Consider the following 18,100-nt stretch of genomic DNA (forward strand, 5'->3'; position numbering starts at 1 on the left):
GCCAGGTGTGTTTGCCTCGTGCTGTCTCGACTGCGCATGACAGCTTCGGACAAACACACTTGGCCTTTAATATTATAGGATATAGACAAAAGCATGTTAAATTGTAGTGTCAGAGAGAAGGTAACTGAAGAACACCTGGGACTGATATAAAGGCTCCATTTACATCAATTCCAAATTAAAATTAAATGTCTTCACTACAATTTAACTTGCTTTTGTCTATATTTTAGTATATATAACTTTTCTGTTAAAGTAAGCAAGACCAGCTTGTTTAAAATACTTACAAAATTTCACAAGACTTGTGAGAGAGCTTTAGACATACCCTGGGAACTCGTCTGTTTAGCTGTGAGGCTCGTGGGATACTCCTCTATCAGACCGGACTCGGCCAGTAGTCTTGTTATCCCTGCATCGAGCCAGAAAGATAGGGAATATCCCAGCGCAGAGAAAATCAGGAAAATGAGGAGAGCGGCCCTCACCACAGACTGGACAGCACAAGGCAAATTATGTAGACAGAAAATGGCAACAGAGAACCAGTCCAGTAGATTAGGGGTTAACCAGTTAGCGTAGGGAGACAGGCAGGGTTCAGGCAACAAGGTATCAGTCCACTTACATACCTGTGAATGGCGCCAAGGGACCGGCCGGCATCAGGAGTGTGCGGCGATGACGTCAGCGCTGCACGCCTCCTGAGCCGACATAGCCCTAGGCAACGAGCATGGAGAGGACGCTGCGCCTCTAGCAACGGCGTGGCATGACATTAGCTCAGGGAACTGCCCTGTCCCTCCCACTTCCTGAAAGTGTCAGTTTTAATTTGCAATGCAGGAAATACAAGGTGAAATGTAATTTGTAAAAACTACACAAAAATATACAAAGTATGATTTTAAGTTATTAAAGTAACACATAAACTTTCAAAGCATAATCAGAATGTGTAAAATCAATGCTAGATCAAAATGTAAATGTATTCAAATATAAATGAGACAGTGCAAACAGTAATTGCAATATTACTGAAAGGACCCGATCTGAAATGTATAGTAATATAAAATACAATGCACAAAGTGTAAGTGTAACAAAACTCTCATATCATGCAGTGCTATATTGCATTGGGCTTGTCTCTGCTTCACATACATAAATGAGAGAGATCTTGCAGTGCTGGAGAGTTCCGCATTTTTTTTTGTTAAATTCAGTTAGTTAAGCCTTTCTGATGTCTGAACTACAATTTCTAAAAGAGAGTAAGTTGCACTCCTTAATAGAAAAACATGGAAAACCTTTATTCAGCTATTACTGCCATTACAGCAACATTTTGGGGCTTCTGTCCCTTTATCAAGCTGATAATACAATGAAAACACACACATCTATATATTCACATCAATTAGGAACAACCAATCCCTCAGGTTCATGGGGGAGGGGCCTTGCCTCACAGCGCATAAAATGAAGAAATATTAACTCCTTCAAATTTATAGGCCTTCTTTTTTTAAAAAAAAAGCCAAATCAAGCACACGAGGAATAGGTACATTAAAAACAAACATCTTCTAGCAATTACTGACACCTGGTTATCATCTTCTGACACTGCTTCCATTGCTGCTCTCACGCATGGTGGTCTCCGCTTTAGCCACACACCTAGGCCAGGTGAGAGACATGGTGGCGGTGTTGGAATCTTACTCTCCCCCTCCTGCTCCTTTCAGCACCTGCAGCCTCATCCATCTCTCTCCTTTTCCTCCTTTGAAGTTTACTGCATCCGACTATTCTCCCCCCTCTCCCTCAGGGTGGGAGTTATCTATCGCCCCCCCAGACCAACCTCCCAATTCCTTGATAACTTTGCTGCCTGGCGTTCTCACTTTCTCTCTACAAATACACCTGCTTTAATCCTGGGGGAATTCAACATCCCCATTGATAACCCATCTGCCCCTGCTGCCTCTAAGCTTCTCTCACTCACAAACTCCTTTGGTCTCTCACAATCCACCCTATTCCCTACTCACCGCGACAGACACTCTATTGATCTAGTATTTTCCCACCTCTGCTCTCTCTCTGACGCCACCTGTCGCCCATTTCCCATCTCAGACCACCATCTGCTCACCTTTAAGCTTAATATACAGGTACTAAACGCACCTGTAGAAATCGCTCCTCCCCAAATACGCAAAACCCCACGTTGTCAGCTCCAACCCTGGCACTCTAAGCAAACACGCTACCTGCAAAAATGCTCCCGTGCTGCTGAACGTGCCGGGAGGAAATCCCGCTCTGAATCAGATTTCCTCCTCTATAAGTTCATTCTTTATTCTTACTCCTCTGCCCTTCACTTAGCCAAGCAAACATACTTCTATTTTCTTATATCTACTCACACCTCAAACCCTAAACGTCACTAAACAATTACCATCCGAAGTAATATCCCAACACAACTGCAACCTTATATCTCCGCCCCCGGCAACCCCCTCCACCATTCTCAGCACCTTCCCCCCCTACCACTGAGAATGAAGTGAGTTCCCTATTGTCTTTCTCACACCTCACTACCTGCCCACTTGACCCTATCCCTTCACATCTAATACCTTCTGTGTCTTCTACCCTCACTCCAGCTTTTACTCACATATTTAACCTATCCCTTAATACCGGTTCATTCCCATCTTCCTTCAAACATGCAAAAATCACCCCCATCCTCAAAAAACCCTCCCTTGACCCCAATTCTCCTGCAAACTACCGCCCCATATCATTGCTTCCGCTAGCTTCAAAAGTCCTGGAAAAAATAGTCTTCGATCACTTAACCCACTTCTTGTCCTCCAACTCACTGCTTGACCCCTTGCAATCTGGCTTCTGTTCCCAACACTCAACTGAGACTGTCCTCACCAAGGTTACTAATGATCTTTCTGCTAAAAAAAAAAAACGGCCACTACTCAATGCTTACCTTACTTGATCTGTCTGCTGCCTTTGACACCGTTGACCTTCCCCTTCTCCTACGGACTTTCAGCTCCTTTGGGCTCTCTGACACTGCCCTTTCCTGGATCCACTCTTATCTCTCTAATAGGTTCTTTTCTGTCTCCTTTGCTGGCGACTCCTCTCCATTGCCTCTGTCTGTTGGAGTACCTCAAGGCTCTGTTCTGGGTCCTCTACTCTTCTCTATCTATACATCCTCACTGGGTAAACTTATCAGTAGCTATGGCTTCAACTACCACCTCTATGCTGATGATACTCAGATCTACCTATCCACCCCTTCACTCTCTCCTTTTGTCCTTTCTCACATCAGTGTCTGCTTATCTGGCATTTCTTCTTGGATGGCCTCTTACCACCTAAAAATCAATTTGTCCAAGACTGAGCTCCTTCTAATCCCCCCTCTAATACTACCCCGTTTCCTAACTTTTCAATCACTGTTGGTGACAACACTATCTCCCCATCACCTCAAGTCCGCTGCCTAGGAGTTACACTTGACTCCAATCTGTCCTTCATACCCCACATCCAATTGCTCTCTTCCTCCTGTCGCAACCACCTACGCAATATCTCCAAAATTTGGTCGTTTCTGAGTGTTGAAACTACTAAACAGCTAATCCACTCCCTGGTTATCTCCCGACTTGACTACTGTAATAACCTACTAACTGGCCTCCCTCTCTCTCACCTCTCCCCTCTTCAATCCATCCTAAATGCCTCTGCTAGGCTAATCCACCTCTCCCAACGCTCTGTATCTGCTGCACCTCTCTGCGAGTCCCTTCACTGGCTACCCATCCACAGCAGAATTAAATTCAAAATTCTCATCCTGACTTACAAAGCCCTTACCAACGCAGCCCCCCCTACCTGTCCTCACTCATCAACAAATATACTCCAGCCCGCCCCCTAAGATCCAACAATGACCTGCTCCTTGCATCTTCTACCATCACCTCCTCCCATGCTAGGCTACAGGACTTCTCTTGTGCGGCACCAACCATCTGGAATGCACTTCCTAGAGCTGTCAGACTCTCCCCTAACCTTTCCTCCTTTAAACGCTCCCTAAAGACCTTTCTGTTCATGGAAGCCTATCTCCAAATCAGTAACAAATGAATTTCACTTGCCTAATTGCTGCCCCCATCAAACTCCACACTAACATCATTCTCACCTTTGCAGTCCCCACCTCCTGTTTCCCACCCTCCTACCCATCTAGATTGTAAGTTCCCACGGGAACAGGGCCCTCAATTCCCCCTGTATTTGTTTGTTAAACTTTGTCTGTTGTCTTTTATATTGTATTGTACTGTACTTTTATCTTTGTACCCATGGACAGCGCTGCGGAATCTGTTGGTGCTTTATAAATAAAGAATAATAATAATAACAAAGGAAGAAAAAGTGCTCAACATCAGGGTAACACTTGCCAAATTTTTAAATCAGAATTAAATAAATCAAATAAAAGATTTTAAGTTGAATTTTCTTTTTGAACCTTTGGGGTATAAGGAGTCCAGTTTCAAAGCCATCTGGCTTCCTTATATAAGTCCATATTCTTATCCCCCCCCTATTTTCTTATGTTCTTTATCTAACACCATAAAGCGCAATTGGTTTTCTTGATGACCCTTTTCTTGAAAATGGCAGGGACAGGTAAATTAGTAATTTTAGGGTTCCTGATATTTGATTTATGTTGGCTAATCCTATCTTTTATTTTTGTGTGTAGTCTCCCCTATATATAAAAGTCAACATTGACATTTTAATGCATAAACCACACATGTGGAATTGCAGGCTGGACTAGGCAGTCAGAGAGACTTTGGTAGCAGTAGGCCCGGGCACAGGCAGGCTAAACTTAGCAGTCAGAGAAACGTTGAAAGCTGTAGTCCCTAGGCACAGGCAGGCTGTACTTGGCAGTGAGAGATACATTGGATGCAGTAGTCCTGGGCACAGGCAGGCTGAACATGGCAGTAATAGAGACACTGCATGCAGTAGGCCATGGGCACAGGCAGGCTGAACTTGGCAGTCAGAGAAACATTGGAAGCTGTATTCCCTGGGCACAGGCAGGCTGGACTTGACAATCAGAGAGACATTGTCAGCAGTAGGCTGTGGGCACAGATAGGCTGGAGTTGGAGTCAGAGAGATATTACAGGCAGTAAGCCCCAAGAATAGGGATACTGGAATTGTCAGTCAGTGAGAAGCAATGGAAGCAGTAGCCACTGATTACAGACAGGCTGGACTTGGCAGTCAGACAGATATTGCATGCAGTAGGCAATGGGTACAGGCTGGTTGGAATTGGCAGTCAGAAAGACATTGTATGCAATAGGGGATGGGTACAGGCAAGTTGGAATTGGCAATCAGACAGACATTGTTTGACTCTGTGGACTATTTGGTTGCATGTTGTACATACATACATAGGGGCATATCTATCAAGCTCCGTATGGAGCTTGAAGCCCTGTGTTTCTGTCGAGCCTTCAGACTCGCCAGAAACACAAGTTATAGCCTGAGGAGGCAGACAGACATCTCTGCAATTCAACCCGATCGAATACGATCAGGTTAATTGACACCCCCTGCTAGCGGACGATTGGCCGCAAATCTGCAGGGGGCGGAGTTGCACCAGCAGTTCACAAGAGCTTCTGGCACAATGCTGAATGCGGAGAGCATATTGCTCTTCGCATTCAGCGAGGTCTGTCGGACATGATCCGCAATGTCAGATCATGTCTGACAGGCCTTTCATAAATAGGCCTCATTGGATGCAGTAGACCATTGGCAGAGGCACTCAGTGACACAATTGATGCAGTAGGCACAGGCAGGTTGGCCTAGACAGCGAGAGAGAAACTGGGCTCCTTTTATTAAGCAGCGGATTATGCTGTTTCAGGTCCACCTGAAACGGAAGTTAAGAAGCAGCAGTTCCCTGTTAGACTGCTGCTACAAACGGCATGCTACCGTGAGTCAGGAGAAACATTGTGCTCGGGTACGAGACCCCCTACACACAGTCGTGGGCACAAAGGGCACACTTCCCGAGGGAAGAAGTCCCCCAAAACCCTTAGCATTCATATATTGGATACATGTAACAGAAGCCTCCATGGGAGCCAACCCTTAGCCTCCTGCTGCAGGAATGGAGGATCCAGACACTACATCACAGCTCCCCTCCCAGGAACTTGAAACACAGGAAGGGAAAATATCCCCTGCAAGGCAGGACAAAGATCCCCAGGACTCCTCGAATACTAAGGTAATTCCGAACCCGGAGAACCCAAACCCTACTCTGGAAGAGAAGGGAATGAAAACAACAGAAAAAACCCCTACCATAGAGGTGAGACCCCTCAGCCACATCGCCAACCCAGTTGAAAAGCATCTGGAGTCTACAGGAACATCGGAAACGCACCAGAAGACAGGTAGGGGCCCATCAGAAAGACCTAAAGCCTAAGCCACCATCAGATAGGCATCTTTAACAGAGCCCCAGCCATTACAAAAGGGGCCCACGGGACCACAAACTTCAAGCGTGAATCGAACCGTCCACACCAGTCCATGGAGAGACATGGACCAAGTCCAGGGTCCTTGACAATGGACAATCAAAAAATCTAATCTCCGAAAGAACCCTAAACTGCCCCCTCCAAGGAGGAGCGCACTTCTAAAGTCTGTAGACTTGGCGATCTATAAATAGCCTCAAACCCAAGAATCACGAAGGACTCCTGAACAGTCTGATAATCAGCATGCAGTGCAAATGGATCGCAAGTAATCTTGTAGGCAAGTGGCAACATGTGATACACACACAGGCAGGGTAACATCTATACCCGAAAGAAAATGATAACCCAGGGCCCTGCTCGCCATCTCAGAGAATTAACTAAAGGCACTGCCCAAGAAACCCCAAACGGAGTATCGAGGAAAAATGGATAACTGCCTGACCTTCGAAGGGCGGCCCTCCATACCCAACCTCGACACTTCTACTGACAAGCCCCAAGGCTAGCGTAACATCGAGGACGCATACACCTGAACGTCAAAGACCGTAGTCTGACCAAGGGTATTAGATGGAATAGACGACAGTCAGAGAGCTTGAAGAAGCTATTATTGAAGGAAAACTACCTTAAGCAGGCAAACGCTGGAGCCGCAGCTCCCACAGAAAGCAGGCAATCCCTGCACACCTCTCAGAGTAACATGACTCGGAACAGAGAAAAACATGCCCGCGCAGCTGACCAGACAATTTCCCCAAAAGTGGGAAAGGATGACACTTCACCACCGCAAGAAAGAGCGCAATAGGCAAAAGAGTCAGCGTCCGGAAGAACCTCGAGTGAAAACCCAAACGTTAATCACCCGGCACACCAGACCAAACAGGTCACACACGTCTCCCAACTTCCATTTAATGAAAATAGTTATAAGTCCCCGGGGACCTGAAGAACCTAGAAGTCATCTGCAAAAAGCAGATTCATAGCCCAGGCGAGTAGCCCGAACCGACCAAACTTAGATTGGCACGCAGAACCCTCCATCTGGAGAAGTTGCATATAAACCACAGGCCTTATACTTCTGTAGGATCCAAGCCCGGAGTCCATAGAATAGGCCAAGAGGTATTCTCCGTACCACAAAGGTGACATGAACCCTGGTAACAGCTGAAAAACGCCCTACCAGTACCAGCCTGGTATAAGGACACTCTGGAACTGTTCAAGGTCCAAGAAAATTTGTCCAGAAGGATCGATAAATGAACTAGAAAATTAAAAGTCTAGTATTCGACAAGTGCGCAACTCCCGAGGGAGTGCCCAGGCGACCACTAGTCGCAAATATCGGTTCCAGAGAAGAACATTCCTAAAAACAAAATCTAACAGACCTGAGCTTAAGGAAAAAACAAATTAAACACATCCATCCAGATCACAAATAAATGAAAGACAGCAGCCATCGGTTGAACCCCCAAGGTGAATGAAACAATAACAGGACCAGCCGAGTAGAGGCCCCATTCACCCAAGCTCAGAAATGGAACCGAAAAAACATAAAATGAAGACGATAAGGAGATTGCCTTCATCCCCTAATGTCATATCCATTTTGCTATCCAGCTACTAAGGCCTCGGATCCCTCTGCCTACTAGGACTGGGATCCTCATACATTGCCAAAACATGTCTTAAAAGAACCCGAAGGCGCGCCAGCCTATAACGGAAGGCAAAATCATCTCTTGCCGGATCTACTGTAGACCTCGGCTCTGAGATTGGGGCCCCTGAAGCCTCAGGGGCCAATGTTTCCCCAGAAGGCTGAACTGAATCGGGTGATCCTATGCTCAATGGACCTAGGTTAACGGAGCAAGGACAGTATCGGAGAAATACTTCACTTGGGAGATATAAATGAGGAAGCGCCATAGAAATGGCCATGCGGAACCATGCCATAAACTCCGGTGGAAACAAGCCGGAGAAGGAGTGAAGGCTATAGGGACACCTGCATGCATAGCCGGGAAAGGATCTTGGGCACGCGCCTCACGGGTCATGGAAACCTCGGAGGTGGATGGCTCAATGCACTCTAAGCTCCCAGAGTCAGGAGAAGAAAGTACTCTAGAAAAGCACCCGGAACATAATTGATGGGCATTAATTACCCAGGCCATATCATATTCATCACAAGACACATCCTCCGTATCGGAGGCATCAGTGTCGCGTATATCAGAATCCTCCATAATCTTGGGATTACAAAAAAACTAAACTAACTGGCACACTTTGACACCGCAATGGCTGGGCCACTCACCACCTACTGTGAACCAGACAACCCATGAGCTAGACTCCCTTAGTCGCACACAGTCAGCATATGAAAGTGAAAAACAACATAACCGCACCCGTCACGAGGTGCACCGTGCTAGTCACAAAAAAGGGCACGCAATCTTGAGAGTTCGCCTCATTAAAAGAAGGCCGTTATGTTCTGTAAAGGCCGTGAGCCTAAGTATAGCTACACATTGCAGATAGAACCACATAACAAATCAGACGATTTAAAACTTAGTAAACAATGTAGTAATGCAGCGAGTAAGGCTAGCAGAATGCTTGGATGTATTGGGAGAGGTATTTGCAGCAGAAATATTAAGGTTCTTATGCCACTTTATAGATCATTAGTTAGGCCTCATCTTGAGTATTGTGTGCAGTTCTGGAGGTCATATCTTCAGAAGGATATTAACAAACTTGAATCTGTGCAAAGGAGGGCTACCAAAATGGTACATGGTCTAAAGAATAAAACTTACCAGGATAGGCTCAATTACCTAAATATGTATAGCTTAGAGGAGAGAAGGGAAAGAGGTGATATGATAGCAACTTTCAAGTACATTAAAGGGCTTAGTAAAACTGAGGCTGTGGGTATTTTACATAAAATGGAAAATTCAAGAACAAGGGGTCATGATCTCAAGCTAAAGGGTAGTAGATTTAGGAGTAATTTGAAGAAGCACTTCTTTACAGAAAGAGTGATTGATTTATGGAATAAGCTTCCTCAAGAGGTAGTAGCGACAAACACTGTGGGGGATTTTAAAAATGCATGGGACAAGCATAAGGCTATCCTACAAACTAGATAAGTTTACACTATTAGGTAATATCGGGCAGACTTGCTGGGCCTATGGCTCTTATCTGCCGTCAATATCTATGTTTCTATGTTTCTTATGATTAAAGTCCCCCCTGTTCAATAACCCCCCTCAGGAGATATTAACCCATGGCCCATGATTCCTCAGTTAAGATAAAAGGAGTCCATTGGGACCCTACCTTGTTTCTTTAAAGGGACAGTCTAGTATAAATTAAACTTTCATTATTCAGATAGGACTTTTAATTTTAATCAACTTTCCAGTTTACTTTTATCATCAAATTTGCTTTTTTCTCTTTGTATTCTTAGTTGAAACTAAACATAGGTAGGCTCATATGCTAATTTCTAAGCCTTTGAGGGCTGCCTCTTATCACATGCTTTTTAAATCTCTTTTCAACACAAAGAGACAGAAAGTACACGTGGGCCATATAGATAACACTGTGTTCAGGCACAGGGGGTTATTTAAGATTTAGCACAAAACAATGCTAAATTTAAGACAATAGATAATAAAAAGTCACAGTCATGTGACCGGGGGCTGGAAGAAGGTTCCTAGATACAAGGTAATCACAGAGGTAAAAAGTATATTAATATAACTGTGTTGGTTATGCAAAACTGGGGAATCGGTAATAAAGGGATTACAGGTAGCCCTCAGTTTACACCGGGGTTAGGTTCCAGAAGGAATGGTTGTAAATCAAAACCGTTGTAAATTGAAACCCAGTTTATAATGTAAGTCAATGGGAAGTGAGGGAGTTAGGTTCCAGGCCCCTCTCAAAATTGTCATAAGTAACACCTAATACATTATTTTTAAAGCTTTGAAATGAAGACTTTAAATGCTAAACAGCATTATAAACCTAATAAAATAATCACACAACACAGAATATAAAATTAAACCAAGTTAAATGAACAAAAACATTTGCTAAACAGTATTATAAACCCAATAAAATAATCACACAACAGACTTCACTTGCATTTTTCTGCAAACAGTTTTTTTCTATGCATTCCAATCTGGACTGATTTATAGACAGGAAGATTTTGTTCCTTTGAAATCTACTCGATAGCTCAGGTCTGGTTAAACTGATTAATTTCAGCTTGCTTGGCTTTGCTGCAACACAAGCGGACAGCTCCACTTACTGGCTATTTTAATAAATGCACTGCTTCTCAATGCTTTTCAATACAAACGGTGTAAATTGAACCGTTGTAAAACGAGGGCCACCTGTATCTATCTTTTAAAACAATAACAATTCTATGGTAGACTGTCCCTTTAACAATACATCTCATATTGAAATAAAATTAAACAATCTTACCGGAATCTACGCCATGGAACAGGAACACGGCCCTTCAAATGTGACAGATAGTAGCCTCGCTTCTGACATGGACTTGAGTGAAGAAAGGTAGGCAGCGAAACTCGTCAACGCTGATTACCAAGGAGCTGTTAATATGAGTCGGGATGGTTTCGCAGAAAGACTCTCACTGCATCTCCGGACTCTAACTTTCATCCATGCTCTCACTGAGAGGCTGACAGGATTACTTAAAACTCCAGTCCCATTGCGAAGAGTACTACCCTCCATAAGAGACTATCTCGAACATCCGACACTTCTCTGCCAACCTCCTGTGACAAAAGGCAAATAATGACTGGGGGATGAGGGAAGTGGGGGAGGTATTTAAGCCTTTGGCTGGGGTGCCTTTGCCTCCTCCTGGTGGTCAGGTTCTGAATTCCCAAAAGTAATGAATGCAGCTGTGGACTCTTCCCTTTTAAGAAGAAAAAAGCTACCATTACAAAAAAATAAAAAAACCTACCATTGCAGAAAAAACAAAAACAATTAGGCCTATTCTAAAACTAATTCCCCACTATAGCTATAGCCCTTAGAATGGCTTTTTGTAGGGCATTGCCCTATGGTGATTAAAGGGACATTATACATTCATTTTTTTCTTTGCATAAATGTTTTGTAGATGATCTATTTATATAGCCCATAATTTTTTTATTTTTTTTTAAATGTATAGTTTTGCTTATTTTTAAATAACATTGATCTGATTTTCAGACTCCTAACCAAGTCCCAAAGTTTTATGTGAATACCGTCAGCTACCTCCTTCTCCAGCTTGCTCCTGTTTGTGTAAAGGGTCTTTTCATATGCAAATGAAGGGGGGAGGGTCTTATTTCCCACTTGCAGTGGGCTTTCAAGCTACCTTTTCAACAGAGCTAAACTGAGAGCTTCTAAGTAAGTTTTTAAACAGTTTTATACTGGATTTTTATATCAGTATCTGTGCATCTTATTCTTTATAGTAATGTCTATTACATGCAGTTATATGAAAATGAGTGTATACTGTCCCTCTTTTGGACAAAAATAATAATAATACCCTGTTCTACATTGCAAGTAACCCACCCACCCCTCAAAAAAGGCTATCTAAAAAACCTACTCTAAAAATTGGCTTGAAAATGGGCATTTATCTGTTTTGCTGCCCAAAAAAAAACCCTATTTTAAAAAAAAAATTACCCAAAAAAGCCTATTAATAAACCCCAAAGATGGTACTCAACAAACTTCATCAAGTTCATCTTCATGGCAGTAGCAGTGTCCCATATTCATCCCAGCGGCAGTCTTCTATCTTCGTCTATCTTCTTTTCTTCTTATATTTGAATCTTCCGTCCCTGACGTCCTCTTCATGCGGTCACCCGCCTCACACTGAATTGTGAATACAAGGTACCCCCTTTATATAGGGGTACCCTTGCATTTTTATTGGCTGATTTTAATTTTCAAATTGAAAATCAGCCAATAGGAATATAGGAATTTCCAGTATTGCTATTCAAAACATATAAAAATTGTTTAATGATATTTTATGTTTCAGGGTGTTTGACTGGGAGGGGCTCAATAGGGAATATATATAAACATAAATATATATATATATATATATATATATATACGTAAATATATATATATGTGTGTGTGTGTATATATATATATATATATACAGTGAAACCTGCGTAAGACGGAATGGCATTGGACAACAGAAATTTTCCGTCTTGGACAGGTTTCCATCTTATACAGTTAGTAACTGATGGAGCATCTTTTGACATGTGCAAATTCAAAAATGGCAGAATAATGTTACTGTATTGGTCATGAAGCCAGTCTGACCTGCAGTGCCGCAAGGGAGCATAGGACTGGATTCCTGCCGTCCAGTTTCCTGATTGGCTGGGAAGCCGTTTCCATGTTCCCTCGCGGCATTGCAGGTCTCCCTCTGACTGTCAGTTCTGGTATCAGAGCATTTTGGCGCAAATGCTCAGGATCAGCACTATACCATAAAGTACCAATATCAGTGCATCCCTAATCAGAATCAATTTCTTGTTTTTCTTGCATGCAAGTAACAAAGACAGTACAATTTTTCTGCTTAATCATTACAGTCTTTTATTTTGTTTTTATCTGGATTACCTTTTTTTCTCTAACACAGAAAATGGGTGAGAAAACATAAATTGTATACAAACACAGTACAATACTGTATTAAAAGATTATTTGTTGCATCAATTACTGTTCAGTAATACAGTACACAAACTTTAAGTCTTCTAAACTGTACAGTATGCAGTACAACAACATCTACAGGTGCAGTATCTATTGTGCACAATTCCCCCAAATACAGGTACAGTAATCACACCTTATGCAAACATTTTAAATAACATGTTCAGTAAAATACTGTAAAAATAAAAATACAGGTACAATACTGTACTCTACATGTACATGCTTTTTATTTTTTAGTGTACACCTGTACTGTACAGTACTGTATCTGGATTTATTTTTACAGTTCTGTACTAAAGTACTTTTTTATTCTAACAGAAAATGGAACAGTACTGAACATTATTACCGGTAAAAGATTAACTGTAATTGTTGCATCAACTTGGTTCACAATTACAGTAATACAGTACACAAACTTAAACTCTTCTAAATACAGTACAATTACAGCTACATTGCTAAGTTTCAGATGCGGATGGCAGGTAGCGTTATCCAACAACAGGATGACTTTATGACCTTCTCTCTTCATTTTTCTGTCAAAAATCCTGAGCCATTCAGACATTAGTTCTGCTGACATCCAGGCTTTTTTTTTTTTGCACGCCAAATAACGGGAAGCTGTGTAGTTTCTATGTTTTTGAAGCAACGTGACTTTACTGCCTTACCAATCACAAGAGGCTTCTCCAATCTCCCATCCATGTTTCCACAGAGGAACACCGTCAATCTTTCCTTGGATAACTTTCCTCCTGTGCATTTTTCACGTGTAACAGCTAGAGTTTTTGAAGGTAGCAACCTAAAGAATAGGCCAGTTTCATCGCCATTGTAGATATATTTTGTAGCGTATGGTTCCTTAAGCATTTTGAGCTTTTCTTCCCATTGGCTAACAGTTGCTTGATCTACATCCTTTGCTTCTCCACATATTTCATTCCATACAATGCAATGCCTCCTTTTAAAACTTTCCAACCAGCCATTAGATGCCTCAAAATCTGTTTTGCCTAATTCTTTGGCTAGTTCGAGGGCTTGTGTTTGTAGTATAGGACCAGAAATTGGTACGTTTTTAGAGCATGCGGCTACAAATCATTCCCACAGGAGCTTGTTTAAATCTTCATTTCCAGTTGCCTTCACTTTCCTCTTCATTTCACCATTGCCAGCTAACCATTCTTCCATGATTTTCTCTTTATTTTTGATAGCTTCATGAATTTGCGTTTTGCCACACTTAAATTTCTCAACGCTTTGTTTTACAGATAACTTATCTTTTGTGTAGGCCTCAATAACTTTAACTTTCGCAGCGAGAGTAAGAGTGTTGCACTTTCTAGGAGCCATTCCCACCTCTTAAGTTTCAGCATCCGTCCCAACACCCCTTCCGTTTCAGCGTCCTTCCAACACCCCTTATGCTTCCTTCCCACACCACTTCCGTTTCAGCGTCCTTACAACACCCCTTCTGCTTCCTTCCCACACCACTTCCGTTTCAGCATCCTTACAACACCCCTTCTGCTTCCTTCCCACACCACTTCTGTTTCAGTGTCCTTACAACACCCTTTCCGCTTCCTTCCCACACCACTTCCGTTTCTGCGTCCTCACATCACTTCCGTGGCAGCGTCTGTTCCGTCGTCTCGTTTCCACCTCACTTCCGTTCCAGCGTTGCCACACCCTTCCGCATTACATTTTCCGGCTTATCCAGGTAAGTGAACCAAATGTATATGCAATTAACACTGTGAACACATTCCGTTTCCGCATTGGACAGTTTCCGGCTTATCCAGGTAGTAAAACAATGAAAGTATACACTAAGCGCCGGGACGAAGGGATATTTCCGACATGGACAGGTTTCCGTGTTATACAGAGTCCGTCTTGGACAGTTTTCACTGTATATATATATATATATATATATATATATATATATATATATATATATATATATATATACACAGGTGTTTATATGTGTATATATGTATGTGTGCACATACATATTTATACATCAAAACACATAAGAACACATGCATACAAATATATACTTACACACACACACGCCGCACACACATATTTTTATTTATATATATATATATATATATATATATATATATATATACTTTGGAGCCCTTTCCAGTCAAACACCTTGCCATATATCACATCCCTTAAAGGGACAGTAAAGTCAAAATTAAACTTTCATGATTGAGATAGAGCATGCAATTTTAAGTTTCCAATGTACTTCTGTTATCAAATTTGCTTTGTTTTCTTGGTATATTTCATTGAAGAGTAAAACTAGGTAGACTCAAAAGAGCTCAGGAGAATTTGTAGCTTTGTTATACAATGTTGCAAAACACGGATACCATAGAGTACTAAAGACATGTGCACACTCCTGAGCTCTTATGAGCCTACCTAGTTTTACTCTTCAATAATAGATACCAAGAGAACAAAGCAAATTTGGTAACAGAAGTAAATTGGAAACTTGTGCAAAATTGCATTCTCTATCTGAATCATAAAAGTTTAGTTTTGACTGTACCCTTTTAAATTATATATTTTTAATAGAAAGTGTATATATGTGTGTAATACTTGATTTTTTTTTTGTGTGTTTTGTACAACTTTTTTTTAACCCTTACACTTTACTTCATGGCCCATATTTAACAAGGTCTTGCGGACCTGATCCGAAACCGCGGATCAGGTCCACAAGACCTCGCTGAATGCGGAGAGCAATACGCTCTCTGCATTTACCATTGCACCAGCAGCTCACAAGAGCTGCTGGTGCAACGCTGCCCCTTGCAGACTCGCGGCCAATCGGCCGCCAGCAGAGGGTGTCAATCAACCCGATCGTACTCAATCGGGTTGATTTCCGGCGATGTCTGTCCGCCTGCTCAAAGCAGGTGGACAGCGTTATAGAGCAGCGGTCCTTGTGACCGCTGCTTCATAACTGCTGTTTCTGATGAGTTTGAAGACTCGCCAGAAACAGAGGCCTTCAAGCTCCTTACGGAGCTTCATAAATAGAGGCCCAGGTCTCAAGTTGCGCTAAATATTTTAGTGCACTTTCAGCTTTCGCACGAGCGCAAACTAACTTGTAATATGAGCGCAAATTAGCGCGTTCATGATCACGATATCAATTGAAAGCATAGATTGCGCTAGAGCGATGTCTTCTGCGCTAACCCTTTTCTGGTAAACGTGCTTTACAATGGACTTGTAATATCAAGTTGCTCACTAATGTCATTGTGGTCCAGCAATATCGCATATCGCGTCCTGCTCTATCATTAGCGCACCACTTGTAATCTGGCCAGTATCTATAATATCTGTTAGAGAATTGTTATTTTTTTTTTATGCCGTTGTTATATTTCTCACATGTATTTCTACTATTTCATCACAGCTCCAGTCCAATTTATATAAAGCATAATATCCGTGCGTAATTCGGAGATAATGGCATGCTACTTGGGTGATCTAGGGTTGGATGATGACAACATGGAAGTCTCAGAGAGCCCAGAACATGTCCTGTATCAGACTGCCCCTTCTCTAACCATGGATGAGAGATACCATATATTCATCAGCTACAGCAGCAGAGATTCAATCTGGGTCATTGGTCTTATCCATAAACTCGAGAAGATGTTGCCAAGTCTTCAGATTTGCTATCATGAGAGAGACTTTATCCCTGGAAGGACTATCATAGATAATATGATTGACTGCATCCAAAAAAGTAAAAAAATCTTGGTAGTGCTGAGTCCGGATTTTGTGCGCAGCAACTGGTGTCTCTTTGAGACCAACCTCTCCATGTTCAAGGACTGTTTGGGGCACAAAGCCATTGTTCCCATTATGTTGAAACCTTGCCCAGTGCCTCTGCATCTCAGCCACTTTACTTACATAGATGCTGAAGATGACCAGTTCTTTGAGAAACTTATCAATGCCATTTTAAATGGAAATGAGCCAGAATCTGATGAAGACGTTATGTTTCATTACCAGTCATCCATTCTCTACAATGGGAAGTCCCTGCTCACGTTGGCTGCAGTAAATAAAAATGATCTGGAAGCTAATAATATAATATTTTCTGATGCCTCTGTCCCTGACTCACTCAAAGCAGTTGTAAAAGACTCTGATTTGTACAAGGAAGCCATTCGGATACTCAATGCAACCCCCACTTTTAATAGCATCTTTAATTCTAAAATGGTAATAGTATTATTATCAATAACATTTGGTCTCCTTTTCGCTCTGCTTTTAATGGCATTTGTTTTCTCATGTTTCACGTACTATGCTTGGTTTTTATGCCTTCCACTAAGTTTTTCCCCAATTTTTATTGAAGCTTCCAGATTTGAAAAATGGGATGCGTACAAGTTAAACAAAATAACCAAAGAGATGATCAAAAGCACTGGACGTGCAAACTTACTTTTGATGAAGACTTCCATCCTGGCTGGTTACCCAAGCAAAGGACAGCTGTTCTTTGTCTACATCACATGTCTAAAAAAATGCATGCAGAATTTGGAGATAACTTTTGGAACCGGAAGTGCATTGGCTACTGCTATGTGGGAAAAAGCCATTGTCAAACATTCTTCTGAATATGCTTGTTGCTTATCCAGAAAATGTTTTCCTTTCAAAGACAATGAGGTTCCCAGTCATCTGAAAGGAGGAGTTTGTTTCTGTCAGTTTGTAATTGCTCAGATAAAAAATGGTGATTGGCCATGATAAGCAATATGCTCGACTTGCTATAAAATTCAAGGAAAATGAAACGTCATTTTTTTTCTTTCATAATTCAGATAGAGCATGCAATTTTAAACATTCCAATTGATTTTTATTGTTTAATTTGTTTTGTTCACTTTGTGTCTCTTGTTGAAAAGTATAAAAATGAAAACATAAATAGTAATAGTATAATCAGTATTAGAAAATACAACCAGTAAACAAATATAAAAAATAAAATGATACTATACAACACCATACACCATGTGTAGATGGAATATTCTCAGAAGATCTTCCTTGTATCACAAAGAAATTGGAAAGAAACGCTCATAGTGTAAACCTGTTTTTAAAGGGAATTTTTTATAACAGTTTTACACTATGACAGTATCTTTCCATTGTCTTTGTGCTACAAGGAAGATCATCTGAGAATATTACATCTACACATATAGTGCATAGTGTTGTATAGTATCATTTTATTTTTCATATTGTTTGCAAAGTATACCTGGTGGCTGAACATCTATGCCTCTTGTTATTGGCTTTTGGCTAACTCCCAGTGG

At 41.8% G+C, this 18,100-nt stretch overlaps 1 protein-coding gene across 1 annotated transcript in view; it reads left to right on the top strand.

Annotated features, from left to right (window-relative positions):
• LOC128639907 (uncharacterized) overlaps positions 1-17,752 on the top strand; it is a 34,593-nt gene extending 16,841 nt beyond the window's left edge. The window contains exon 2 of the mRNA XM_053692162.1: positions 16,249-17,752. Within this exon, the coding sequence (XP_053548137.1) occupies positions 16,299-17,552 (1,254 nt within the window). The 5' untranslated portion in view covers positions 16,249-16,298 and the 3' untranslated portion in view covers positions 17,553-17,752. The remainder of the gene's footprint in view (positions 1-16,248) is intronic.
• The last annotated feature ends 348 nt before the right edge of the window (positions 17,753-18,100 follow it).

Source organism: Bombina bombina, chromosome 9, assembly GCF_027579735.1.
Source record: "Bombina bombina isolate aBomBom1 chromosome 9, aBomBom1.pri, whole genome shotgun sequence".
NCBI lineage: Eukaryota > Metazoa > Chordata > Amphibia > Anura > Bombinatoridae > Bombina > Bombina bombina.